The 27,880-nt window shown below is 37.5% G+C and overlaps 2 protein-coding genes across 4 annotated transcripts in view; one reads left to right on the forward strand and one right to left on the reverse strand.

Moving 5' to 3' along the window:
• Nucleotides 1–21,083, forward strand: part of Vps37a (VPS37A subunit of ESCRT-I) — a 40,659-nt gene extending 19,576 nt beyond the window's left edge. Inside the window, exons 5-13 of one of the 3 annotated variants that reach the window (XM_052752077.1) lie at nt 4,985–5,001; nt 5,095–5,210; nt 7,235–7,305; nt 8,579–8,706; nt 8,790–8,848; nt 8,928–8,996; nt 18,226–18,369; nt 19,358–19,438; nt 20,800–21,083. In XM_052752077.1, coding sequence (XP_052608037.1) covers nt 4,985–5,001; nt 5,095–5,210; nt 7,235–7,305; nt 8,579–8,706; nt 8,790–8,848; nt 8,928–8,996; nt 18,226–18,369; nt 19,358–19,438 — 685 coding nt within the window. In that variant the 3' untranslated portion in view covers nt 20,800–21,083. Of the gene's footprint in view, nt 1–4,984; nt 5,211–7,234; nt 7,306–8,578; nt 8,707–8,789; nt 8,849–8,927; nt 8,997–18,225; nt 18,370–19,357; nt 19,439–20,799 lie in introns of all 3 variants that reach the window. The other 2 variants (XM_052752076.1, XM_052752075.1) reach the window with 2 other exon arrangements.
• A 3,527-nt stretch (nt 21,084–24,610) lies between these two features.
• Mtmr7 (myotubularin related protein 7) overlaps nt 24,611–27,880 on the reverse strand; it is a 92,345-nt gene continuing 89,075 nt past the window's right edge. The window contains exon 14 of the mRNA XM_052752074.1: nt 24,611–26,686. Coding sequence (XP_052608034.1) covers nt 26,324–26,686 — 363 coding nt within the window. The 3' untranslated portion in view covers nt 24,611–26,323. The remainder of the gene's footprint in view (nt 26,687–27,880) is intronic.

Consider the following 27,880-nt stretch of genomic DNA (forward strand, 5'->3'; position numbering starts at 1 on the left):
CCCAGCATATTTTAATCTTTTATTTTAAGACAGGCTCACACTCAGGTACCTAGATTTGCTTGGAACTTACAATGTAACCATTGAAGTTAGGATCTCTGTCTTGGTCTCCTGGGTAGCTAGAATTATAGGCCTGTGCCACCATGCTTAGATGTTTCTCTTTATGAGTCTATAGTTAGGTTAGGTACTAGTGGTAACTACTTTGTTCTTCCTTTTTCATTAGTTGGTGTGGCTTTAAGAAGTGTGATTGAATAGTATGGAAACTCACCTAATTCTCTTGTCTGGCAATTTTTGTTAGCCAAACACCAAGATTCTAGCGGAGGCTCTCGGCTCTTATCACTGACGGCAGCCTGAGTTTCCTCACAGCATATCACATGGAGAGAGGTCAGACCAGCCAAGCAGAAGCTGTGCTGCCTGTTTAGCTATGGCTGTGGGTGTTGTGCGCATCATTTCCGCTGCCTTTTAAGTCTGAAAAGGAAGAAGAAACAGACTTCATCTCTCACTAGTGTGGCAGAATTTAAGAAAAGCATGTGTTTGTGGGAAGTGTGCCCTGGAAATCTTTCAGTGACTATTTTAAAAAGTACAGTCTGCCACATTTCTGATCGTAAGAATTCACCTATATCCTATACGCAAAAGTATATTCACTGTCTCTCACACAAGAACTTCCGTAGTTTAGTATAAAATAGACTCATGCTCATGTTCAGGTATAGAGGAGGTTTTTCAGCTGTGTTCCTTCAGAACATCTCTTAAACCGAAGAAGTATGGATTAAAATAACAATATTGCTGCCCCACATATATCCAGCATGCAGTGGTAGTAGATCACTGTAGACTACTCTACTCACAAGGGAAAACAGGAATTCTGAAATCCAGCTGGGCTCAGTGTTTTGATAGAGCCTTGGTTTTGCTTTGTGGAATGACAGTAGAATAAAATTTGGTTATTGATTTTGCTTTTGGATCGTTCTATTAGATACATACCATGATCTAGTGATTCACCTCAAGTACAGTTTTGCTTTGAATATGTGAGGCCTGAGATTCCATCGGAAAGATAAAAGGAGGGTCACCGGAAGGAAGGAGAAAAGTGTGAGATGAAATTAAAGCCCATAAAATAATTGTCACATTATAAAAGACCAGTAACAAGATGCATTTCCATGAAGGTTCATAGTAACAGAGATTAAATTTAGAAGTTGTAAGAGATCAGAAATTAAATGACACCAGATATATTTTCTTTTTTAGTGTGTTTGTGCATCTGTACATGTGCTTGTGTATGTGGGGTCAGAGGTTGATGTTGGATGTCTTCCTTCACTGCTAGTCTTACTCTTTTGAAACAAAGTTTCTCCATGAGCCTTGAGCTCATCAATTGGCTAAGCAGGCTCCAGGGATCCTCTTGTCTCCATCTCCTACCCATCTTTAGTATTGGGGTTGCAGATGTGTGTCTCCATGACCAGCTTTTAAATGGGTGCTAGGAATATCAGCATAAGTTCTCACACTTATGCACGCCATCAGATATTAGAGATTAGATTAATGAGATTAGAATCTAGAGTACATAGAATACAAAGTGCACAACTGAAAATTTGCAATGTACTAATTGTCTAATGTGAAGGCATATTAAAGCTGTTTGTCATTTTTTAAGTCTCAAAATTTATCTTCCAATATACATCTTGAATCTCTGACACTGTCTTCTTATAACTTTTTCTGTTAGTTTTGTCATAACAATGAGCAGAGTAACTCACGCAATTTTTTTGTGGGGAGGTATGGCCCCAGGGATCAAGCTCAGAGCCAAGCTGCCGGGCTCGGGCTGAATTGCTAGCATCTTCCTGTTTTTAAATCTTGAGACAGTGCTGCACTATTACTCAGGCTAGTCTTGAACTCGTCGTTCTCCTGCCTCAGCCTCTGCGTTCCTAGGATTATAAGCCTGCACCGCCAGCCTAGCTAATGCAATTATTTCAGTCCATAATTTTTACAATCTGCAGCGGGTAGAACTTTTTTGGGGGAGCACCTGGAAATGAAATTCTACCCCCTACCCCACCCCTGAAAAGAAACTCTAAAGCATGGGAGAGAGTGTGAGACGAGCAGGAGTGAGAACAGAAGTGCTCTCATGAAAGAGGAAAAGACGGAACGCAGAAGGAGGCAGTTGGCTGCAGCCTGCTGGCTTTTGTATGGTCATCCGAAGGACAGCTTGTCGGTTTGGAAAGTTCACAATGTTCTTGCAATAACGTGGAGGGAGAAACTCTGCCTAGGGAATGAGGTGGTCTGTGTAGAGGTTCTGGACAGTGGTAAAGGTGCTGCCTGGCTTTGCTGCTGACTGTAAGACACTGTGGCAGGACAGAGATGAGTTAAAGACCTGCTGAATGTATCAGAGACAAGACTCTGTGATTTCAAATCTTGTCTCCCATTCTATTTTCCCTAAGTCTCAAGAAAAACAAAGTTCAAACCCCTTTGATGGGTCTTAACAATGGACCTCGGATACAGGCAGTGCGTTAGCAATTGTCCAGTAAGGAAAACATCTTCTAAACACGTTAAAAGCATTGTCTCTCAGCAGCCTTACTGGAAGCCTCATAGATATATTTCAGACCTTGGTTTGTTTGCTGTTGTCTAAAAAGTAAAGAGGCCGTTAGATCTTTAAACATCTATAGGTCAGAAGCAGGTGGGGGAAAAAACTAACTAGCAAAAATAGCTGTGCTTTTTTTCTGTGTATGCTGGGAGTTGACACCAAGGTCTGTGTGTGCTATCCTGACTTTACCACTGAGCTGTGACCCTCGCTCACTCTTCTTTCTCTATGAAATTCCTTCTAAGTCTGATATGGCATCTCTTAGAGTTGTCTGGTTTTCTTATTGTGCATTTTAATATTTTCATTTATTCTAGAAATAGTATTTTGACAAATACTGCAAAATTGTCCTTTAACATAGTTATTATACCAGTCTTTACTTACATACACAATGCCATTTATCCATGCCTGTTTCCAGTATGGGATATTGTCAAAATAGATATTTGCCCATTTTGTAAGCATAAAAATTGTTACTTAATTTTAGTTGTTACCTAACAGTTAAATTGAGCACCATTTGCTGTTTTTAAGATGCTTAATTTTATAGAGGTTATATACCATTCTATCATCCACTTGTTAAGTTGTGGAAAATTCTTTATGTATTAGTGAAATTGTCCTATATGTGATATGACTTTCAGTTGTTTTCACCTTAATTTATGTTAGTTAGCTAGTTGAAGGTGCTGGGGATAGAGCCCAGAGCTTTGGCCTTGCTAGGAAATGTTCTACCACTGACCTTTCTTTGTGTTATAGTGGGCCTGGTGTTTTGGTTTGGTTTGGTTTCGGTTTTTCGAGACAAGGTTTCTCTGTGTAATAGTCCTAGCTGTCCTGGAACTTGATTTGTAGACCAGGCTGTCCTTGAACTGATAGAGATCTGTCTGCCTCTGCCTCTCAAATGCTTCGATTCAAGGTGTGAGCCACCACCGCCGGGCTTGTTTTGTTTTTGCTAGTGTAAAATTTGTCATTATTTTCTCTTAAAACTTTTGAGTTTGGAATTACAGAAATTCCTTCATACTTTTCCCACTTTAAGGTTGAAATACTCCAAAGATTTCTTAGTTCAAGATTTTAAAAACTATGTATAATCCTTGATCCATTAGCTTTTATCCTATTATGAACACTTGGCTCTTACTTTTTGCCAAACATTACCACACTATTTTTCAACTGCTCTGTTTCTACTTGTAACCATAACAACTTTTTTCGTATATTTTATATTTATTTCAAAATCTTCCTAGCCACTCACCAATGGCATGCTTTAATTTTTTAATTAGTAATTAAGGTCCTATAATTTATTTTGCTGTGTGGAAGAGGTAATATCTCTTTATTTTCCTTTCTTGGATTATTTTCTTTCTATTCTTGCACATTTTCCATGTTTTTAATGGAAAAATGTAAGCTTTTAGTGTCACTAGGGAATACTTCAAAATCCATAATGGATGTTTTCTTCTAATGTCCAACTCAGGTTAATTTCTATTATTAAAAGAAATTATAGTAGTTCTACAAAAATATACCAGTATAAAGTGAAATAGTTTAGCAGTTATTATTTAGTATTATCTCCAAAATATACCTGTAAGTCTCTTTTCTTTTATATGAGAATGACTGATTGATTGATTGATTTTTAACTCAAATGTTTGCATTTAGATGAATTTTCAGTGTTTATTTATCCTGAAGTACTCCTGATTGTTTTATAATTTGATTTCTCCACAATTTTTCGTTCATTTGTTTTTTGAGACAAGGTCTCTCTATGTAGCCCTGTGATCTACAACTCTTGGCAGACAGGATGGCATTGAACTCATAGAAATTTGCTTGCTTTTATCTCCCTGGTACTGGGATTAAAGGTGTGGGCCATTGAAGCTGGCTTCTTCTCACTTTATGGGGAGGAAAGAGGTTCATTTTAAAACATCTTGTTAAAATAAATATTGTTAAATTACTTTCTCATTAAGTCCCAACTAAGTAATGATTTGCTGCTCTTTAAAATATACATTTGTGTTTACATATGAATCTGCTTGTAATGTTTTAAACATTTTAGTAGCTCATGTATATAATTTTCCTTTCAAAATCTCTAGGAAAACAGTCTTCAACTTTAAGGTAGATTTTGCCCAACATCAAAAGCCACTTAGCAACATCCACTTGCATAAATACTCTGGATAAAATACTCTCTATAAAGAAACAAAACTAAATGATGCCATTGGAAAACTGAAAACTCTATATGACATATATGACTTTTACAGAGAGCAATTGGATTGTTTGCTTTCTGTAGCATTCTTTCTTTTTATAGAAACCATACTTTATTTTTCAGGTGCTTATAGTTTATAATTTATACAATTTAATTATAAAATCACTTGCCAAAAGAAATTTCCAAATGTGGAAATGCATGGCCATTGTATTTAGCATGATTTAGGGATAATTTCGCTCCTAATATCCTACCTAATGATCTTCTCTTTCTTTCTTCAGCCTATACAGTAATCCAGGTGGGATGCCTCCTTACCCTTCTCAAGGTTTTCCATTTCTTCCTCCGTATCCTCCACAAGAAGCTAACAGGAATATCACATCTTTGTCTGTAGCTGACACTGTTTCTTCTTCAACCACAAGTTACACCGCAGCCAAGCCAGTGGCTCCTTCATTTGGCATCCTTTCCAGTCTGCCGCTACCTGTTCCCACGGCAGACTCTTCAGCACAGGTTGGTATCTTGTGGAGTCTGTGTTCTGTACCTGTGAAGTAGGTATTCAGTTAGCAGGCATTTAGTATGTCCATCTACTGAGATAGGCATGAAACAAAGATTAAATCATACTTGTCATCTCAGACAACTCAAAAAGGTAACCAATAAAGAATTGCAAATGTAGAGCTTCTAGACAGAGAGAGTCTAGATGTGGGAGACAGCTGAGTTCATTGCCCCCCCCCCCCCCCCCCCCCCGAGACCAAGTAGCAGTAGTAGGGAGATAATGTCATTCCAGTTTTGACTTTACCCCAGTGCTTCAGACTGTGCACATAGTCGATGCTCAGGAAAAATGAGGCAGATAAATGGATGGATGCATTTATGCCTGAGGCCAGATTTCTAAAGGATGGTTTTAAAATATTGAGGATAACAAGAGGGTACATAAAGTACTAGGTAATTGGTTACATTGACAGAGGCCTTGCACTATATGACAAGTGGCATGGAAGTAAAGTTGCCTGTAATAGCTCTCTCTAGCTGTCATGTAGTGTATATTGGACAAGGCACAGGACGTGATTATATAGGAGAGGCAGGTGTCAAATTAAAGAGGGCCTATTGGAGCATGCTGAAGTTTTTCAGCGTTTTATTGGCTTAAAAATTATATGTTCATAAGTGAAACTGGTACCTGTTGTCATGTAAAAATATTATAGAAAAAGAAACCAATATTTTGTGCATACAGTATTTCTGTAGATTTGGAGGCTAGAATAATGGTTCAGGCATTAAAGGCCTGTGCAGTCACAAGGAACTGAGTTCAGGTCCCCATCACATACCATAAAAATCCAGGCATAGTATTCCATGCCTGTAATCCCAATACTGGGGAGTTAGATACAAGATTTCCTGGGGTTTGCTAGCCATCCAGATTGGCCACATAATGAGTTCCTGCCCGTACGCCCTCCCCAAACCTGGCGCCAAAAAAAAGGGTAGAGAACTGATTGAGAAAGACACCCAATGTTGATCTCTGGCCTTCACACACATACCTAACCTGTACTCACATGTACACACACAAACACAAATATATACAAATATGTGTATGCATATACATTATGTTCAACATTACTGATTTTACAGTTTAGAATTTTAAAAATACAGACCTGAACAGATTTTGTTTTTCCAAAATTTTTTATCATTGTTTTAATAAAGATTATGAACAAACTACCTTTTATTTGGTTTTTTGAGATAGGGTCTCACTAGGTAGCTCTGGCTTTCCTGGAACTCACTATGTAGACCAAGCTGGCCTTGAACTCACTGAGATCTGCCTGCCTCTGCCTCCTGAGTGCTGGGATTAAAGGCATACCCCACCATAACTGGCAACAAACTATAATTAATATCTAAAAAATTTTGGGGAAAAATTTGGGGTATTCTAATGCATAAACCTCATAAATACTCAAATTGGTACTGTGTTCTTTATCTACCCTACTCTCTTATTTAACTTAAATATGTAACTACTCAGAGTGCTGGCAGTTTACTAATTTACGCTTGATGTCTTTACTTGAAAGAAGTATATTCATTTACATCTATGAAATCCACAGATAATTCTCTATACCTGTTGTAGATGCTCTCAAGAGATATATTTTGTAATCATACACTTCCACACAGCCTAATGCAGGCTCTTCTAAGGCCCATACTCCCTCCCCATCAAAACAGTGTAAACTCCTATGTATAACAGTACATTGAGGATGGAGGCACATGTATGCATCTCAGCCCTCAGGAAGAGAAGGCAGGAAGATGAGTTCCAGACTAGCCTGGACTAGTTAGTGAGTTCAAGGTCAGGCTGAGCTACATGGTAAGATCCTCTAGAGAGAAAATCAAGAAGAACAAGTAAAAGTGCATTACCAGACGGATGTAAAGGAAATACATGTGCATGTGAAGGGCAAAGATGAGATTGTGATATGAAAGCACTAATCGATGCAGTACTTTAAAGTTTATATAAGATAAATGGGACCAGTCCAAAGTATAGCTGAGATTTAATATTCTTCAAAACTCTTCTTTAGATTAACCAAAATGGTTTTGGTTATAAGATGCCGGATATCCCTGATGCATTTCCAGAACTTTCAGAACTAAGGTAAAAAACCTGAAGAGTAAAGATGATCTTGTCTATTTTATTTATAGTTTCATATTCAAATTTAAGTAAAATGATTCAAAATTTTTTCACTGTTCCTTTGCTTTGGTTGTCTTAGTGGGTAAGTGGTATAAATCAGCTTTAGGATGATAAATTGTAGCATGACTTGTTTATATCTAGGGATTGCTCTAGATGCCAAGAATGATGTAATAATTACAAAGATAACAAAAGTTCTTTTCCTTCACTGTAGCTTGCAGTCTTGGAGAATTATTTATGAATATATTAGATTCTGATAATTTCAAAATAGATCTTTCATTTTTCCTTTAGTAAATTAATGTTGTATATAGATGAGTAGACTAAAGTTATGATAATAAATTTGGCAAACTAGTTTTAGAGCTAAATTTTTACTCAAGTTTATAGCAGATAAGGTGGCAGGATTCAAGTTTAAGGTACTATTTTTCATATAACATAAGATGTGCTGCAAATAAAGCAATTTTTGGTCCCTCCATTTAGTGGGGTATCCCATGTACCCCACTAAGGATTTATAATATCCATGAGGCTACTATTAGTAAGACCATTGAATGCAGTTAAGAATTACACAGATTAAAGTTTGTGAACAATTCTGTAATTTTAAAAAACAAACTTTGACATTATTTGATCCTGTATTTTAATTCATGGGTAAACATCAGAAATAATTTTTAAAGAATGCAAGTCCTAAGACAGAAAAGACATATTACATGTATTTTATGGGGTTTGATAAACATTATAATGCTCAACTGCCAAGAAATAAGACTATCTATTTTTAAAATACTGTCTTTTCTCCTTTTTAAAAGTTGACCTACTATAAAAACTTATGAAAACATCAACACTACAGAAAGAAAAAGAAGAGTGTGATCGACCTCCATATTCCTAATCCTCCCCGTGGTTCTGACCCTTGTTTCTCATGCTGCCCTGTCCAGCTCTGTTGGGTGACTGTGGACATGAATCAGACTTGCTCTCCAGGGCTTGTTCAGTTTCCTTTTTTTTTTTAAAGCACTCCAGTGGGCTCGGCCTCCCATGTCAATCACTAGTTAAGACAATGCCTTCTCGGCTTCCATGCAGAGCAGTCTCACAAAGGCATTTTCTCAGTGGAGCTATCCTCCTCGGATGACTCGAGCTTGTGTCCCATAAAAGTAACCATCACACAAGTCAGATTGGAAAACTGCACATTTGTCGCCATGGAGAAAAACTAGATGACTGGTATTTATTAACAGTTTGCTTTTTCTTTTGTCTTTAGTGTCTCGCAGCTCACAGACATGAATGAACAAGAGGAGGTGTTACTAGAACAGTTCCTGATGTTGCCTCAACTAAAGCAAATTATTACTGACAAGGAAGACCTAGTAAAAAGTATCGAGGAATTAGCAAGTATGTTTCCATTTGCTTTAATTCACAAGTCCTGAGAAAACTGTGATCTGTGCTGGGAAATAAGCCAGAGATTTATCTTACAGGAAATAATCTCCTTTTGGAGCATACCTTGGAAACCAAAAGGCAAACTGTTTTAGATAAGGTGAGTTACTGGTCATTTTTTTAAGACATTTTTACAGTCTGAACATCAGATGAAACAGCAATCTTATGTTTTCTTTTAGTATGAATTACTTATCCAAATGAAATCTACCTTTGAAAAGAAGATGCAAAGACAGCATGAACTCAGTGAGGTATGACTGACTGCTTATCTCTCTTCCTCAGGGGGCTGCTAGTCTGCGGGGGCTTGGTCACTTCCCTGCTTTCACTTCCTCAGAGACAGTTATTACCACCTGACTTTATAAAGCTGAAACCTGATGTCCATGCAAGGGGTATCTAGTTCCAAAACCCACAGAATACGAAAAGCCCCAGCAAATACAAATTAGCAAAGTAGTATACCTTATAATAAAGCCGAGTGACAAAAGGAGAACTTTAAATGACTTAGACTTATGTAAAGTTAATCTTTAAAAATAAAAAAGTAGATGTAATTATTGTAGCTCATTCCAGTAAGAAACATTGTAGTTAATAATAATCTATTTCCCTTAAAATTGAATTTTGAAAGGTAAAGCCAATGTAATATAAAACAGCCAAAAAGAGACAAAGGAGAGCAAAAATTTATAATGAGCTTTGCATAACATCCTTTAAAATAAAATTAATGTAATAAAGGTTTACATTGAATAGTTAATATATTTCTGGTACTGAAGTAATTTACACATATTTACCCAGTATTACCCCAGACTTTATGAGGAAACTATTACTTAATCATATTTCTATTTTTCAGGTAAGGAAATTGAAACACAGAGAGGTTAAATAGATTCCTTGAGGTCATATGATAGGAAATATTAGAGTTGGGAGTTCAACTTAAGCCGTCTGTCCCCTCCCAGGAAATCTGAATACCTGAAACACTCAACCAACACACAGGAGTTTTCACAGCAGTCAACATCATTCTTTTATACTAGCTCTTACTAACTGCAAATGCATAGTGTCGGAGTCCAGCTCTGACCTGTCTGAGGGTTCTGGGGGATGCGAGAGGAATGAGGAAGTATTAAATATGTAGCCCTAAGTTTCTCCAGTCCCATCTGGCCCTGCAGTCCTGCAGCCACTTATAAAATAATCACTCAGAGGTTTAATATTACTTGCAAATTATATGGCCTGTGGCTCAGGCTTCTCACTAGCTAGCTCTTATAACTTAACCCACCCCAAACTATTAATCTATGTATCACATGTTCTGTGGCTTTACCTGTGTCCCATTACATATTGTTCCTTGGACGGCGCTTTGGTGTCCCTTGCTCTCCTTTCTCCTTTCATTATGTTTCTTGGAATCCTGCCTGGCTCCATCCTGCCCTGCCATAGGCCAATGCAGCTTTATTTATTAACCAATCAGAGCAACACATATTCATAGTGTACAGAACGACATCCCACAGCATAGATAGAAAGGCAGAGGAGAAGATAAGAAAGACAGAGACACAGGAAAGCCTCGGAAGGGCAATACCCACTCGCCTCATCCTTTATTCTAATGGGCTTTTCATATACTGCCAAGGGGAGAGGTAGAAGACCCCCCCCTGTCAAGATCAAAGGACACTGTACAGTCAAGTGTAGACCCTTCAAAACACCTGGTAACCACGCCCATGGCCAAATTGTCTCATTATGCAACCCTGCTGGGTAAAGCAAGCTCAGATTCTCTGTCCTTGAGTAAGGTCTTACCAGTGAGCCTCTGTGGACCCCCACAACATAGAATTCTTTTAATTGAAATAACCACTAGAAAGCTCCAGTGAACATCACACTTAATCAGTGTATGTTAGAAACACCCTACCTGTTGTCTGTCATTGCTTGGGAAGGACTCAACACTAGTAAGTCAAGGGAGGACGACTCACACTATGAAGAACAAGTAAACAGTTGTTACCAGAAAATAAGCGGAATGTTAGAGAAATGGAAAACTTTTCTCTTTCATTTCGGCAATTAATGTTGCAAAATGAGGTATGGACAAACAGAAAAACCTCCATTTACAATAGAAGGAAAACTGTAAAGTTTTTAGAACCCCCTGACATAAGTTAGGAAAACTGCTAATTGACATAAAAGAATACTTCTATTCTCTAGTTAGAACAGCATAAAATATCAATGGAATGAAAGAGTATTCATAAGATTTGATTCTTAATATGACTTAAAAATCTGATATTTCCAATCAGTCTCCCAAATATGTCTTTAAAATTTTTGACAGATTTTTTAAAAAAGTCTGAATGGATTAAAGTAATCAGGAAGGAGTTGAACAAAGAAAAGGAGTGCAAAAACATGCCTTCTTGTCTATCACAATATACTGTGTAACTTCATTTTAAATGATGTAGTAGTTTTGTAGGAAGATGAAATATAGTTGTATGGAACAGGTTGCAGTTCAAAAATAGGTTCATGTGTGTGAGTAATAACTGGAAAAACTTCAGGATTCAACAAATTATGTAATTGTTTATCAGTTTAGTGTCCAATCAGAAATAGTCTTGAGTCTTTATATCAAACCTTATAAAGGTCATAGTGTAGAAAGATACTACACATATAGTTTGAGTAGAAAGTATAATAACCAGTTAATTCCTAGAAGTTTTTTAAAAAGATTTTTATGTGAAAAGCCCAGTTTTCCAATTGGAAAAAACAAAAGCATAGAGGAGAAAATGTTCACATTTAAATATATAAATTTAAAATTTATATGTACTAAAATAAAATTGGAAAGTGAAGTTTTTTTTTTTAAAGAACATGTGTATAATATGGACAGCACAGATATTGCCAGTGGGTAGTAAAGAACAAATGAGAAACTAGGAAACCCAGCCAAGGAAACCCAAATGTCTCATAAAGAAGTCTGCTTTTGAGCTAAGAAGTAGAACACTTACTGAGCCTTTGTAAAGATGCACTTGCAACCCCGTCACCAACACAGTTTTGCTTTAACACCTTTTCTTACTCGTGACATTTACGTACGAATTGTTTGAAGTGATCCCCCGCTCCCCCCAGATAGGGTTTCTCTGTGTAGCCATGGCTGTCATGGAGCTTGCTTTGTAAACTAGACTGGTCTCGAACTCAGAGACCCACTTGCCTCTGCCTCCTGAGTGCTGGGATTAAAGGTGTGGGCCACCACCTCCCGGCTTGAGATGATTCTTGAAATACTTAAAAATATAAAACAAAGAAACCTTTCACTTCCTGAGTTCCTGGAAATGTGCTCAATAAAGATTTTCTAGTGATGGTGAAGCATGCTTAAAGTATGAAAATCAAATCAGTAGACTTCTGATTACCTGTCTCCATCTTAAGCAGTGTGTGCTCCAATGCCTGGTGCATAGTTGCTAACAAATATATATTTAATGAATAAGTAATGGAAATATATTGTTAACTGTATTAAATTCTAGTTTTTCTTCTCAAACAAGAAGTGTGTCACACTTATAAAAATAGATAACATGTGGGTGATAAGGAAATGTTATTTGTTGTACGTACCTGTAACGGTACCTCAATAATGTACCACCCACAACACTCTAGAATGGCTATTAAAAATAGTTTAAGTTTCTTCATTTAGGTCTATAATCCAATTAGAGTAAATTTTTCCCTAGACATTTCTTTTTCTTCTTTGGAGAACTCTGTTCAGGTCCCAGGCCAATTTATTGAATGGGTCGCTTGTTTGTTTTTGACTCTTTCATTTTTGAGCTCTTTATGTGAGAAGTACAGCTGGCAAAGATTTTTCTCTCATTCTGTGGGCTTTCTCTTTACCCAGATGATTATTTCTTTAGCTATGCAGAAGCTTTTTAATTTTGTGTGCCTGGCAGTGGTGGTGCACGCCTTTAATACCAGCACTTGGGAGGCAGGCAGAGGCAGGCAAATCTCTGTGAGTTTGAGGCCAGCCTGGGCTACAGAGTGAGGCGCAAAGCTACACAGAGAAACCCTGTCTCAGAAAAAAAAAAAAAAAGAAAGAAAAGAAGCTTTTAATTTTGTGATGTCCCACTTGTCAAGTTGTTCGCCTTAATTCTTGGGCAAATAGAGTCCTATTCAGAAAGTCCTTTCCTACACTGATTATGTAGGGCTCTGCCTATGTTTTCTTATGGCAGCTTCAGTGTTTCAGGTTTCAGGTTTAGGTCATTGATCCATTTAGAGTCAGTTTTAGTGCAAGGTGACAGTTATTGGTCTAATTTCATTCTTTTGCATGTGAGCATCCAGTTTTCCCCACACCGTTTGTTGAAGATGCTCTCCTTTCTCCAGCTTCTATTTTTGGTAGCCTTGTTACATGTCCATGTTTACATCTTGGATTTTGTTCTGTTGGTCCATGTGTCTGCTTTTGTGCCAATATCATGTTTTTATTACTGTGGCTCTGTGTACTATATCTTAAGATCTGGAATGAGAATCCATCCAGCATTGTGCTTTTTTGCTCAGGATTGTTTTTCATTGTCCAGGATCTTTTGTGGTTCTATATGAATCTTAGTTTAGCTTTTTTCTATACCTGTGAAGAATAAATAGGGATTTTTAATGGGATTGCATTGAATCTCTAAATACCTTTTGGCAAAATGGTCATAATTTTCATAATTCTACCAATCCATGAGCATGGGATATATTTCCATTTTCTAGTGTCTTTTTCTGTCTCTTTCCTTGGAGGTTTAATGTTTTCATTGGTTAGGGTTTTTTGTTTCGTTTTGTTTTGTTTTTTTCTAGATATTTTATTGTTTTGAGGCTACTATGAATTGGAGCGTGCCCACGATCTCTTTGTATGTTTGTTGGTGGTATATAGAAAAGCTACTGATTTGTACAAGTTAATTCTATATCCTGCCATGTTTCTAAGTTTATCGTTTCTAGAAGTTTTTTGATAGAATTTTTGTTATCTCTAAAGTGTAGTATCATGTTATTTGCAAATAGAGATAGTGTGACTTCTTTCAATATTTGTATCCCTTTAATTTCCTTCTCTTGACTTACACTGTTCTACTAGGATTTCTAGCACAATAGTAAAAAGGAGTAGGGACAATGGACATCTGTCTCGTTCCTGAATTCAGTGGGGTTACTTGAAGCTTTTCTCTCTTTCAGATGATACTGTGAGTTTCTGGTATGTAGCTTTTATTGTGTCGGGGTATGCTCCTTCTAGCCCTACATTCTCTAGGACTTTTATTATGAAGGCATATTAGAGTGCTCCTTCTGTTTCATTCTTTGAATAAGGAAAGATTAGCTGTAGGTCTTCAAATGTCTTGTAGAATTCTGCTGGGAACCCATCTGACTCTGGACTTCTTTAGCTGGTAGGGTTTTTATTTATTACTTTTTTTTTTTTTGTAGACATCTTGGTTTAATTTTGGTGGTTTGTCTGAATCTAGAAATTCAGCCATTTCTTTTTTTCTAGCTTAATAGAGTACAGGTTTTTAAAAGTATTCCCTGATAATATTTTGAGTTTGTTTGGTGTCTGTTACAATGTTTCCATATTCATTTATGATTTTGTTAATTTGTATCCTCTTTCTTTCTTGTATAGTGGGCCAAGGGCCTGTCAGTCTTGTTTATCTTCTCAAAGAATCAACTCTTACATTTGTTAATTCTTTGCATTGTTTTCTTTGTTTCCATTTCATTGATTCATGCTCTCATTTTTATTATTTCTTGCTATCATCTAGGTTTGAATTTGATTTGGTCTTGGTTTATTGAGTTATATCAAGTCATTTATTTGCACTCCTGATATTTTAGTGTGGGCTCTTAAAGCTGTAAATTTCCCTTGTAGGACAGCTTTCAATGTGTTTTGTTGTATTGTCTCTTCATTTTCATTGAGTTCCAGGAATCTTTTTTCTTTCTTTCTTGATTTCTTCTTTGACCCATTCATCATTCAGTAATGAGTCGTTTAATTTCTAGGGGTTTGTGTATATACTAGAGATTTATTTTGCTGTCCATTTCAAGTTTTTTAGCATTGTATTCAGATAAGATACAAAGAGTGATTTCAGTCTTTAGGGTGAGGTTTATTGTAGATAAGCAGCCCTGTGCTGCTGAGAAGCACCTGTGTTCTCTGGGGTGATACATTCTGTAGCTGTCTGTTCAGTCCCATTTGATGGATGATTAAATCTTAGGTTTTTGTGTCTGTTTATTTATTTTTGTCCAGATGGCCTGTTTGTTTGGAGAAAGTGGAGTATTGAACCACCTATTAATAATAGATTAATTGCAATTTGTGTCTTTAAATCCAGGAGTACATTTTTAATGAAATTGCTGCTCCAAAGTTTGGTACATATGTGTTTAGGATACAAATGTCTTCTAGTTAACTGTTCTCTTGAGTAGAATGAAGTGTCCTTCCTTATCTCTTGTGATTAGTTGTAATATTTTATCAGATGTTGGTATAGAGATGCCTGCTTGCTTCCTGATTCCATTTACCTGGAGTGGTTTTGTTTATCCTTTTACTCTGAGAACGTGCCTCTCTAAAGCTGAGGTGTGTTTCTCATAGACAACAGGTAGATGGATTTTGTTTTCTAATCCACTCAATCAAAAAGCCTGTGTCTTTTAATTGTAGACGGTACCACCCACAATGGGCTGGGTCCTCCACCATCAATTACTAATTAGGAAAATGCTCCATAGGTTTGCCTGTAGCCCGGATCATATGGAAGTATTTCCTTAATCTAGGCTTCTTCCTCTCAGGTAACTCTAGCTTGTGTTAAGGTGACATAAAACTAGTCAGCACAGGTCCTGATATTCTGTCTTCTCCTTGATTCTAGTTTTAAGATGTTCCTTTGATTTTTCTAGTCATTGGGTATTTTATTCCATTTGATTTCAGCTTTAGTCTTCTTCAGTGTCTTTCCTTTTCTTTCTTTTTTTTTTTTTTGTTTTGTTTTGTTTTGTTTTGTTTTGTTTTTCTGAGACAGGGTTTCTCTGTGTAGTTTTGGTGCCTGTCCTGGATCTCGCTCTGTAGACCAGGCTGGCCTCGAACTCACTGAGATCCGCCTGCCTCTGCCTCCCGAGTGCTGGGATTAAAGGCATGCACCACCACCACCACCACCACCACCACCTGGCTTCTTCAATGTTTCCATCTCCCAATTGAATTCTTTTCTCAAGTGTTGGATTGACTTTATCACTTCCACCAGCCTTATGTTTGAGCTTCCTTGTGCATCTGTGCATCAGGCCTTCATTTTCTTTGTGTTGGTTCTTTCTCTTTAAGTTCGTCAAGCTGTTTCTTTATGTCTTCTTTAAGTTCCTTTGACTTTTAAATGATGTGTCCTGGGGTTCATCTAGGTAAGTCTCATTGGCAGCCACTTCTACAGGACTTGGAGATTTGGAAAGAGGATACTGGCATGGTCTTTCATATTTTTTGTGTTTTTGTGATGAGATCTGGCCATTTGGCCTTCTTTTGTTAGTTCAAAGTCTGATATAGTAAGAGCATGTTAGAGCAGAGGGGATGTAAGTTTGGGTTTGGCTTAGAGATTGGAAATGGCTTGGGAGGAATGAAGTCAGGTGGACAGAGGTACTGGACTGGTATATAGGATGTGCCTCCTTGTCTGTGTCTGGAGTGTGGGAATAGATTTAGCCAAATGTGGTATGGAAGGACCCTGTTGGTTGGAGGGTAGGAATGGTCAGTCTTCGTGGAAGCTTAGAGATTGATTTGGGCATAGACAGGGCTGGACAGACTATGCCTGGACACTGGATGTGGGTCCTGGGCTAATCTCAGCAAGTTGTCAAGTATGTGGTGGTGGAGGGCGGGGTGTTAATATACAGACTAACCAGACTAGAGCCTAGAAAAGGATGTAGGGGATCTGGCAGGGTGGAGAGGTAGAATGAGGGTTTGTAGCAGGTCACTGGGGGGATGGCCTTGTTGGAAATCTAGAGGTGAGTTCAGGGGCAATGAGGTGTTCAAACTAGGGCACCGGATGTGGGACTTTGTCTTGATCTGGCTCTTGGAAAAGTGTGTGTGTCAATGTTTATGGTTGAGAGATTCACCAGGTGGACCCTAGAGAAGGATGGGTGCTACTGTTTGTTTTGTTAATCCAAGTTTAGTAATACATTTGTGGGGTTTTTAACCTTTGTTTGTTTGTTTGTTTGTTTATTTAAACAGGATCTTTACATAGCCCCAGCTGTCCTGGAACTCATTATGTAGAATAGGCTAGCCTCAAACTCACAGATTTGTCTGTCTGCCTTTGTCTCCCAATTGCTGAGATTAAAGGCATGTGCCTCACACCTAAGAATTTTTAATTTATGTGTATTTTATATATATGGGTGTTTTGCCTTCTTATATGTCTGTGAACCATGAGCATGCAGTGCCACAAGAGGCTAGAAGGAGGTCAGATCCTTTGAAACTGGAGTTAATCCTTGTTAGCCACCTTGTGGGTGCTGAGACTCACTCAGGTCTTCTAAAAGGGTAGCAAATGCTCTTAACCACTGAGACATCTTTTTAATCCTCAAATAATAAGTTTTTAAATCAGTAAATATGAATGCTTCAACATCATTCCTTTTCAAGATCTCTTGGCTATTCAGAGTCTAGTGAGATGTTGTATGAATATTAGGATACTTTTTCTAATGAAAGGCTCTTGAAATTTATGAAACTGCATTGATTGTGTAGATCTTTGGGGTTAGCGTTGTCATCATAACAGTATTAAATCTTGTAAGCTATGGCCACTTACTTATCCTCAGGGGTTTTTTGTGCACATTGTCTGCTTCTATAGTTACAGTAACTCCCTTCTCTTTTGTCACATTTGGTTCTTTAGAAATGAGTTACTCTCTAGCTGGTGTACTCATTAGGATAGACAAGAACAGGAATACAAGGAAATGGGGTCATTGGGTGATCTGAGTAGGTATTCTCACAATGATTTAATTCCAAATTATCCAGGATAATAATGGTTTATCAGTTTCTCATTTAATAGCTTACAGCTCATGATTTGGTTTCTTTTGTGTTTAGTATCTATACTTGCTAATTTTATGTCAACTCGACACAAGCTATATTATATTTATCAGAGAGGAGAGATTCCCCTATTGAGCAAATGCATCTGTAAGATTGGGCTGTACTCAAACCTGCAGTACATTTTCTTAATTACTGATTGATGGGAGAGGGCCCAGCCCATCGTGGGTGCTGGCTCCAATGGGCTGGTGGTCCTAGGTGCTATGAGAAAGTAGGCTGAGCAAGCCAGTAAGAAGCACTCCTTCATGGCCTCTGCATCAGCTCCTGCCTCAAGGTTCCTGCCCTGTTTGAGTTCCTGCCCTGATTTTTTCCAATGATGAATAGTGATGTGGAAGTATAAGCCAAATAAACATTTTCTTCTCAAATTTTTTCTTTTACTTTTCTTTTTTTTTTTTTTTTTTGCCTTGGTGTTCCATCACAGCAATAGAAAGCCTAACTAAGGCAGTAGCCATCCAAGTATCCGATGTGAATATTGCTTTCCATATCTCTGCCTCATTTTCCTTCTCCATAGTTTATCTGAGAATTAGAGACTAATGCAGTACTTGATTTGTTTGTTTGCTTGTTCACAGAGTTGTAGTGCAAGTGCCCTACAGGCAAGATTGAAAGTAGCTGCACATGAAGCTGAGGAAGAGTCCGATAATATTGCTGAAGAGTTCTTGGAGGGAAAAACTGAAATAGATGATTTTCTCAGTAGCTTCAAGGAAAAGAGAACAGTATGTAATACTCTTCAGTTGAGGATGAGTGACAACATAATATCAAATTTCTTAAGTATGTTCATGGGTAAAATGGTTAGCACATAACCAAGATGGAATGCTGAGTATTGAACAGACTCTGAACAGCCTCTTTGGGGAAGGATAGTAGTCCGCTACTGTTGCTTTAAACCTCTTAGTTAGGAGTACATGACCAAGGAATTTAATGATAGTATCTGTATCATTGTGTAGGAGCTGGTAAACCAGCTTAGTTTGATCAGCTTAACAGCTTTAATAGTCTCCTGAAAAACAACCTGTTTTATAAGTTGCTTAATTACAGAATAACCTATAGAGATAAAAAAAATAATAATAAAAATAGAACAGCTTCTATTCTGGTGTTTCCATTGTATTCAAGGAAAAAAATCTGCTTGATAATTTCATACTAGTTCATGTAGTCCTAAATATTTACCCAATATCTCTGAAACAATCACATTTGTTTGTTATTTATTAAGTTTTATGAAATGTTTACGCATGGGAGGTGTTTTTGTGAGTGTATGCTTGTTTGTGTGTGCCCTGTTAAAGCAGACAGGGCAAATTTTATTTAATTACCTCTATTTTTCATGAGAGACAGTTGAAATTCAGAGTTGGTTAGTAACTTGCCTGTGTTTATAATATTAGTAAGAATTTGGTTTCTGACCCATTCTATTCTATATAGCTACAATGAAGTTTTTGTTTGTTAATCTTCCATGATTAACAAGAGCAGGGTTTAAGTTCTGTGCTTTTAAAGCACAGGCATTTGAAATTAACATTAGGGAAGTTTGTGGTCAAAGATTGTTTTCAAACAAAGCTCAATGTTTTTCTGGATTCCTAAATTCTGAGGAATTATTAGCTACTTTAAATGTTAAAAACTTAAAGGAATGGTAACAAATTAAAATATTCTTACTTGGAATTCTGTCATAATGTAGGAAGTAGTCGGAAAAGTGATTGGTATTTTAAATGATTTGTCTTCTAGATTTGCCACTGTAGAAGAGCTAAAGAAGAGAAGCTACACCAGGTGATTGCAATGCACAGCCAATTTCATGCTCCTCTATAGGTAAATGGCATTCCAGCTAGTGTAGTTCTTAACAGTGCCTGTTCACACTGTCATTACAGTTGTTGTATGGTAGAGTGCTGATATTAAACACACCGCCGTGTAAGGGAGCCTCCAGCCAGTAGAAACCTTTCAGTAGTTTCTCAGTGTGGCGGTGTCCTTAAGGAAAGTTTGCATTCTCCCCTAAGGTTAGCTTACCTGTCATGTTCCTCATTCTACCACCATCTTCTCATCCATGCCCTTGGAGCCCTCAAGCTCTTTTCTTTCTCCTGTTTGTTATAGTAATGTTTTGTTTACAAAAGAAAATCCTGCCCTGTACTAGTTCTATTGGTGTGATAAAATACCATGGCCAAGACAAGTTTCAGAGTGAAGAGTTTATTTGTGTTTATGGTTCCTAAGGGAGAATCCATAATGATTCGGGAGGCATAGCATTAGACAAGCTGGAGCAGGGAGCTGAGAGTTCACATCTTGAACCACAACACAAAGCAGCAAATTTTCAGTACAGGGAAACTACCAACTCTCAAAGCCCACCCATAGTGATATATTAGCAAGGCTGCACCACCTCCTAAAACAGCTCCAAGTGTTCAGATACCCAAGCCTATGGAGGACATTTCTCATTCAAACCACCACATATCCCAGCAACCTTAAATACAAGGTTGTTGTTGAAGGAAAATACAAAGATACTTTATAGAGCCAAAAGGAAGAAGGTAGAGCCCAGTTACTAAGAGTGGAAACACTGGAAGCCACTCAGGAACCAAAACAGCTCTTCTTTCCCACTGCTGAGTCTGACTGTTGTGTTTGGATTGCTGGGATCAGACCCACGGCTTTCCATGTGTTCAGCAAGCACTCGAGAACTGACCTACATCACCAGCACTTTTTCCTTAGTAACCATCAACCATTAGTGCTCACAGCAGCTGGTGCAGAGTACTAAGAGTCTCGAGTTGTGTACAAATCCCTAGCAGAAATGGGTGGATTACCTACCCTAGCCTAATCAGCATGACTAGAGATTAGGACCACGTGGTCTTGCACCCAGCCATCTGGGCTGAAGGAATAGACTTTAAGGAGGCATATGGGAGATTCTTTGAAAAAGTGATAGACATTTCTCATCTTTAGTTCAAATTGCATTACTACCAACTCTGAATTACTTTGGATCTTACTTTCTAAATTGAGCTCATTTTTATACTTTTTGTATTCACCCCCAGCTCAAGAAATAGAAATAAATTATTATATAGGAACATACTGAAATATTTTCCTTACCCAATTCCCTCCCAGGCGAGTTACAGTAAATATAAATAAGAAAACAGCATAAAAGAATAAGAGTTTATCATCTTAAATCTTAAGTTGAAAATTTTTTTTCATTTCAGATTTTCCTGAAAACATGAATCAAGAAAGAAATGGGACACAAAACTAAGCACATTGTTTTATATTTATGACTTATGAATTGGCATTTCATGACCATGGCTGAAATCCAGATGCACTCTATAGATTGTATACACGACTGAGACGATTTTGTATAGATTAGAATGATTGCTATATTTGTTTCGAGCAATTTTTCTGCACTGTTTGCACTAAAAATGTTTATTGTTGACAAATCCTGTATTTAAGTTCCTCTGCTATTCCTGATTAAACACCTATGCATGTAATTCTAGCTAGTTTTTAATATTTTATAAAACTACTGATTAACATTTGTAGTTTTAACTTGAAGCTGCCTCATTTCTTTATCAAGAATAGTTATAACTTAGATTCTTTTCCTGTCAGCCTTGGAAAAGACCACACACACACACACACACACACCTACCTTCTTTCTTTCTAGATGATAAAACTGTCCAAGGCAGTTGGTTTCAGATATTCAGTGTCAGGAGACACCAGTCCTGCCAGTGTTCCATCTCAAGAAAGCAACCTGTAATATCTGCAGTAAATGAGTGGAGAAGCTGCTCTCTTACAGTTTCATTTTCAAACTCAAGATGCATTTAGGGAGCTCTACTGGTTAATATGCTGGTTTTGTTTTGTTCTGGAACAGGGTCTCACTGTGTAGCCCAGGCTAACCTCAAAATTGTGACCGTCTGACCTGAGTATTGGGATTATAGGCAGGTGCCACTAACCTGGTAAATGCTTTTACTTAAAAACTGCCTTTTCACTTAAACTAGTCCCATACGGACTTTCATGCTAATTAAAAAATAACTGTCTATGGGTTTTTAGTTAAATATATTTTTTATATTCCAAATGTTTAAAATGTCCTTTGGTTAAAAGATAGTAAATCTAGACCTAAAAAGTCAGTGAAATTTTAATACTTACTCTAACTTAATCTTTTCCTAAAATTAATTTTTCCTAAGAAAAAAGCTTTGTAACAAGTAATCAGTCTTACTTTTTAATGAATTTGATTTTCTAATTTGTACTTGCATTCAGCAATTTGTTTCTGTATTGTTTCACAGAATGAACCTATTAAAGTACATAAAGGAGAAATGAATAACTACATATCTGAGGTTTAGTAAGTTAGGATCTAAATCACTAAATACCTAACACTGATTTGTTCAATTGTCATTCCAAAGCCTGCATACATTACAGATTGTCTTGTCTTCATTCTTCTTACTCTACATGACTTTGTGTTTTTCCTAAATTTTTATTACCAAATATTTTCTTATTGGAAAATATTTCATGTTTGTTGAAGGCATATTCATATGGACTGTAGCGATCCAATGTGGCTGTACACCGTTATAACTGCCTGTCTTCCTGCCACTATTGCTAAGGGCATGCTATTTAATCCTCAGAATGGCCAGATGAAGGGTAAACTTGTTATTCCTTATAAGGATGTGTAGGTGAGATAACTGATAGAGTATTTATCAATTTTGTGATCAACTTGGGGGCATTCAGAGATGTCTCCTTACTGCACTGGTGTTGGAGTGGAACATCAACTACATTCACTGTAGTTGGTAGAGAATTTATCAGTCTCAGGCTAGTTGCTTTTAGAAACCAGGCAGATCCTAGAACAAAAGACAACAGACTGCACACCTTCTAGAAGATTGATTCATGTGGTCTGTCTTAATAAGCATCTACTGTGCTCACTTCGGCAGCACATATACTAAAATAAGCATCTACTAAGCACCTCCAGCACTGCAGAAAGACTACCCAGAGGAGCCCTGTGTGGTCTCTGGTGTCTGTGCTTCTTTTCCTGCCACTTCACATGCATGCACACACTGCACTACTCACCAGAACATGCTGTTTATACAGCCATGATAGTAATCCAGAGGCGTGTTTCTGTATGCTTGTATTATCCAAATTTCATTGTCAGCTAAGGAAGCAGAATTTATCCTTCAAAATTCAGAGAACCTCTTAGAATCCAAACATTAGACATACCTTGACCAGTTACCTGCTTTTAACAAAGTTGACAAACTTGTTCAGATGGCCATATTTCTTCTTTGTAAAAGTTGGCTACAGATATGAATACCAAAGATGTACTGACTACTTTATAATATAGAAGACTATAAAAGAAGGCCTAGGAATTAAGACTACCTCCAATACAATTTGTCATGATAGTACCAAGTCAATGAGGTAATAGTAAAGGCATCTATTTCAATGTTGGGTGAAAATTTCAGAATAAATTAACATTAGAGGATTAATGTCAGAATACAGAACAGAGGTTGTTTGGCTACAGTTTACATATTTAAATTGAAAGACAGATAAGATTATGTTGAAGTAAACTTATTTTTTGTTTGTTTAAGGCAGGGTCTTTAACTGAGACTACCCTCTTAACTTGCTGTGTAGCTGAAGATGACCTTGACACTCTGATCTTCTACCTCCCGAGTATTAGAATCATAAGTAGGTATCAGCAAGCTCAGTTTATGTGGATTGAACTCAGGGCTTCAAGCATATGAGTCAGGCACTCTCCCAGCTGAGTTCGCTTCAAGAATGAAAATTTGTACTGGCTAAGGGGCTCAGTGTACCAGTTTGTCATGCAAGCATGAGGACCCGGGTTCAGATCCTCAGAACCTGTATAAAAACCTGGTGCATGGTAGAACACGTCTATAATTCCATTTCTTCTACACAAGAGAGGAGGCTGAGAGAATCATTCCGGAATCTTTGCAGACCAGTTTCTATGGTGGACAGAATAGTGGCAGGCGAGACCTTGCTGCACACAGGGTAGAAGGGAAAGACAGATACCTGCTGCTCTCTCACGTCAGCATTGGAGCAGAGTTGTGCACACACGTGTGCAAATTTAATTTTAAAAAATGGTTTGGAGGTTAGTTTATTTTCCTTATTTTTAATTAAGTTTGTCAGTTGACTTGTTCAAACATGATCAAAATTCTTTCCTTTTTCATATCCAATTTAATATTACTAAAAGTAACAAGTCACTTGACTTGTAACGATTACTGGTTGGGAAGTACTGTGTCTTGAATCATTTATATACCTAAGTATTCCCTGAAGTGTTACCTTAAATAATAAAATGCTTCTTGACTGAAGCTTGATTTAGAATGAACATGTAGTACTAGAGGTTTTAGTCTTGTTGAGTTGACCACGGTTTGTCCAGGCTCCCTGGAAAGAGAAGCAGTAAATTTGTATGTAGTTTCAGTGCTAGGTTAACTTGTAAAAGAGACTTGAACACATGCTTACATTGTTTTGTAAAAGGATGAGGGGAACAAAAAGTGTGCGGCTCTGATGTTTAAGATGCCACATTAAAATTTAAAAAAAAATATATATATATATATATATATATATATATATATATATATATATATATATATATATATATATATATACTATTTGTTTTTCCAAATATATTATCCAGTTTGACACAGATGCTGGCTTTTCTTTTTCCCTTTCTTCCTTTCTTTTTTTTTTTTTTTTTAAATAGATTGTCTGCTATAAGAAATTAGGCAACAGTGTTTCTTAAAAATGGTAAGAAAGCCAGGCATGATGACACACACCTTTAATCTCAGTACGTAAGAGGCAAAGGCAGAAAGATCCCTGAGTTTGAGGGTAGCCAGAACTACATAGTTCAGATGCTGCCCACCCCCACAAGAAAAAAGAAAGAAAAGAGTCATGTTATAAAGCTGTAAAAGCCAGTCTCACTATATCCCATGTGTTTATTAGCTATTAGACTATTAGCTAAGACTACAAAAAAATGACTAAATATTCCTTATGCTTAATTGGGGAATTTCTCAACAGAAAATACTCAGATTTAACATCTAAAAGAATTATACTTGCTTTATTTTTATATTAACAATATTTTTATATTACAGGCCTTTAGTATACTAAAGTCATCTTTAAATGTGAACACTATTATACTGTATTACATTATGTGTATAACCCACACTAGAGGTTTTCGAAGTCTCTTGTCCTTTCTTAACATATTTCTATTTCCACAAAATTGAATACATTATCTGATAGAAATTTTCACATTTTAAAATACTGTTATAAAAACTAAGATTAAATTTATCTGTTTATTAGAATGTATTAATATTGCAGAATCATACAATAAGAACGTTTCAGTGTGTTCAAACACAACATTTCTCCATGAAGAGTCTTCAGATCAAAAGTTCAATTCAGATCTTGTTTTTAAGCATAAGATGGGAATGATGCTGCTCTGAATGTGCATTTTAACAGAAACTTCAGAAATGGCATTCATCAGTCCTACCATGAGATATTGCTAATGTTACTGAAAACATTAATTTGTTAGATAATTTGTAAAGAGAAAAGCACTATAACCTTTACTCCCCGTGTCTAATGGATGTGATGTAGGGGTCTGAAAAATAACCCCAAAGGCTTATATGTGAACACTTGGTTCCCAGTTGGTGGAACTGTTTAGGAAGGATTAGGAGGTGTGGCTTTGTTGGAGGGGGTATATACCATCACTGGGAGCTGGCTTTAAATTTCAAAAAGCCCACACATTCCCAGTTAGCTCTCACTGCCTCTGGGTTATGTGTGAAGACGTGAGCTGTCAAGTCACTGCTCCAGCCCCTTGCATGCTGCTGTGCTCCTCTGCCATGGCAGTCATGGACTCTGACCCCCTGACACTGTCAGCCCAAATAAACACTTTCTTCCAGTGGCCTTGGCTGTGGTGTCTCATCACAAGAGAAAAGTAACTATGACACAGAATCCCTAGTTCTTCACTCGAGTTTTTCCTTGCTGATTACAGGGTGGTGGTGGCTCACAGTTTTGGTAAGTGTAGTCTCTGAAATAGTAATAAAAGGTTGCTAAAAACTGATATCTGGATTCATATTTGAGATAAAGTGAGTGAGGCTTCTGCTTTATTAGATACTACATCCATGTTAAGGAAAAACACACATTTTAGCATTTTTCTGTGATGAAGAAAAGCAGAAGATACTCCAGAGGGGGAAATATAATTTAAAATATAATCTAATGAGAAGTTAAAATGATTATCCTACCTGAAAGATTAGTTTCAAAGCTATTTAGGAATATATTTATTAACAAAAAAGATTACTTTCAATACTCATTTTTAAAAATATTGGTAAAGGCAGAAGGAAATGTCAAATGTTTCAGAAAACAGACTGTATTTGGTAGTGAAATGAAATTCTAAGCCGTTAACAGGTGGAGGGAAGGAGAGGAGGGCTTTCTAAGTAGAGCCATGCTGTGTCAGGGAAGACATGTATGGACCACCTCGGGAGATGATGGTTTGTTTCTTCATAGTGAATATCACTTTCACAGTCCAACATGAGCCTCAGGAATGCTGAACACTCTTCATTACGAGTTGATAAAAGAACTGGCTATTGAGAGACTGTATTCTCTTTTTCTTTTTTCATTTTCATAGCTGTATTTTATGGTTCTGGATGGAACGTGCCATTTCTCAAGATATTTTTTATTATGAATTGCACTGTCCCCTTAATTTGGAAGTGGTTCTGTGTCTTTTACTTTGGAACTCCAAAGGGAACTTCAGGCAGTGAGAAACACAGCTTCGTCAGAGTCCCGGTCCTTGCCACTGTCTTCGCTGGGCGCATGCTCACCACCACTTGGAGACCGGCAGCTCAAATCCTCCACCCCAGACTCTTGATCGCTATTCACTGACAGATCGGGATCTGAGCTTTTCAAATTGTCCTGCGTTAGAATCAGAGCAGAATCTTCATCGCCCTGGGAAGGGCTCCTGGATGGGAAGGACTTCATGTTCCCACTGTAATCCTGAGGAGTGTTGGCCGTGCTGTTGTCTGAGGTAGAAAATCCTGAGTGTTTGCTGGGCTCGCTTGGCTTACTCTTCACTTTGGTGCCATTGAAGTGGACTTTCTGAATTTTTTCCAGCCTCTAAAAAATAAATAACAACTTTGAGGAAAGTCATAAACAATTTATTCTTATATATATGCATGCCTTATTAGTCATTGCCTCCCAGTAGAGGATAATGTGAAGAGGTCATGAACGTGAACAAAATTGAGAAGCTTGCTCTCTCCACCTCTATTATAAGGTTGGTAGTAACTGCCTTGACAGATTCTCTGTAATGTGAACAATGCAGTGTGGTTGGAAGTACCCAGAAGTAAGTGGTTCCTTTTTTATGTCTATACAGTTTGTCATCATTATTTTCATCCTGTTAACTGTAAATGTGTGGGTTTTTTAATTTTAAAACATTTTATGCATGTAGATGTGTGTATGTATGTGTGTGCACCATGTGTGTGCCTGGTGTCTGTGGAAGTCAAGAGGCTGCTGGTTCCCGTGGAACTAGGTCCAGACAACTGTAGCTGCCGTTTGAGTGCTAGGAGTCATAGGAACCTGGGTCCTATGACTCCAGACACAGCCATAGGTCACCTGGAGTGCGATATAACACAGGCAGAGTTCTTGGAGTCATTTCGGGGAGGTAAGCCAGGTTCAGGGAAAGGCAGAGGAAGCACTGTCCCAAGACTGGAAAAGCAGAGCTTGGACCCTGCAGTGGCCAGAAAGCCACAAGGCAGCTAGCAGAAAATGCTATAGTTAAATGGGGAGCATTTAACTAGAGCTAAAAGGAATTAGCACCTTATGAGGAAATCTCAAATGCTAAGAAACTTTAGCTATCATCAGAAATAAATCATTTTAAGACTAAGGTACTTTTGATTCTACATACTTTATTTCTACATTTGACAATTTTTTCAACCAAAAGAGTGCTACAATAAGTAGGATCCTAAGATTCAAAAAGCTGGATGCCTTTATGAAAAATAAATTGGCCAAACAAGAGGGGACTTTGGCAAAAGGACTAAGATACCTCTATAAACTTAGCCTGTGGCTCATTTCAGTCCTCTGATTTTATTCTTTAGTCCAGGTCTCAGCTCTATACCCAAGTCCAGTCGTCTAAACATGTGGATTTCTAGGCTTGGCGCTCAGGCATCAGACTCCTTAGGAAGTAGGATCCTGCTGCATAGTGAAGAGCTACTTCTCCAGTAATGTACAGCGACGCAGAACAGAGCTCTTAGTTATCAGATGTTCCTTTGACAGTGGCTCCGTTATACTAGAATAACTATTGCCTAAAGTCCA

Source organism: Peromyscus californicus, unplaced genomic scaffold (genome assembly GCF_007827085.1).
Source record: "Peromyscus californicus insignis strain IS unplaced genomic scaffold, ASM782708v3 Scaffold_23__1_contigs__length_62951481, whole genome shotgun sequence".
Classification (NCBI taxonomy): domain Eukaryota; kingdom Metazoa; phylum Chordata; class Mammalia; order Rodentia; family Cricetidae; genus Peromyscus; species Peromyscus californicus.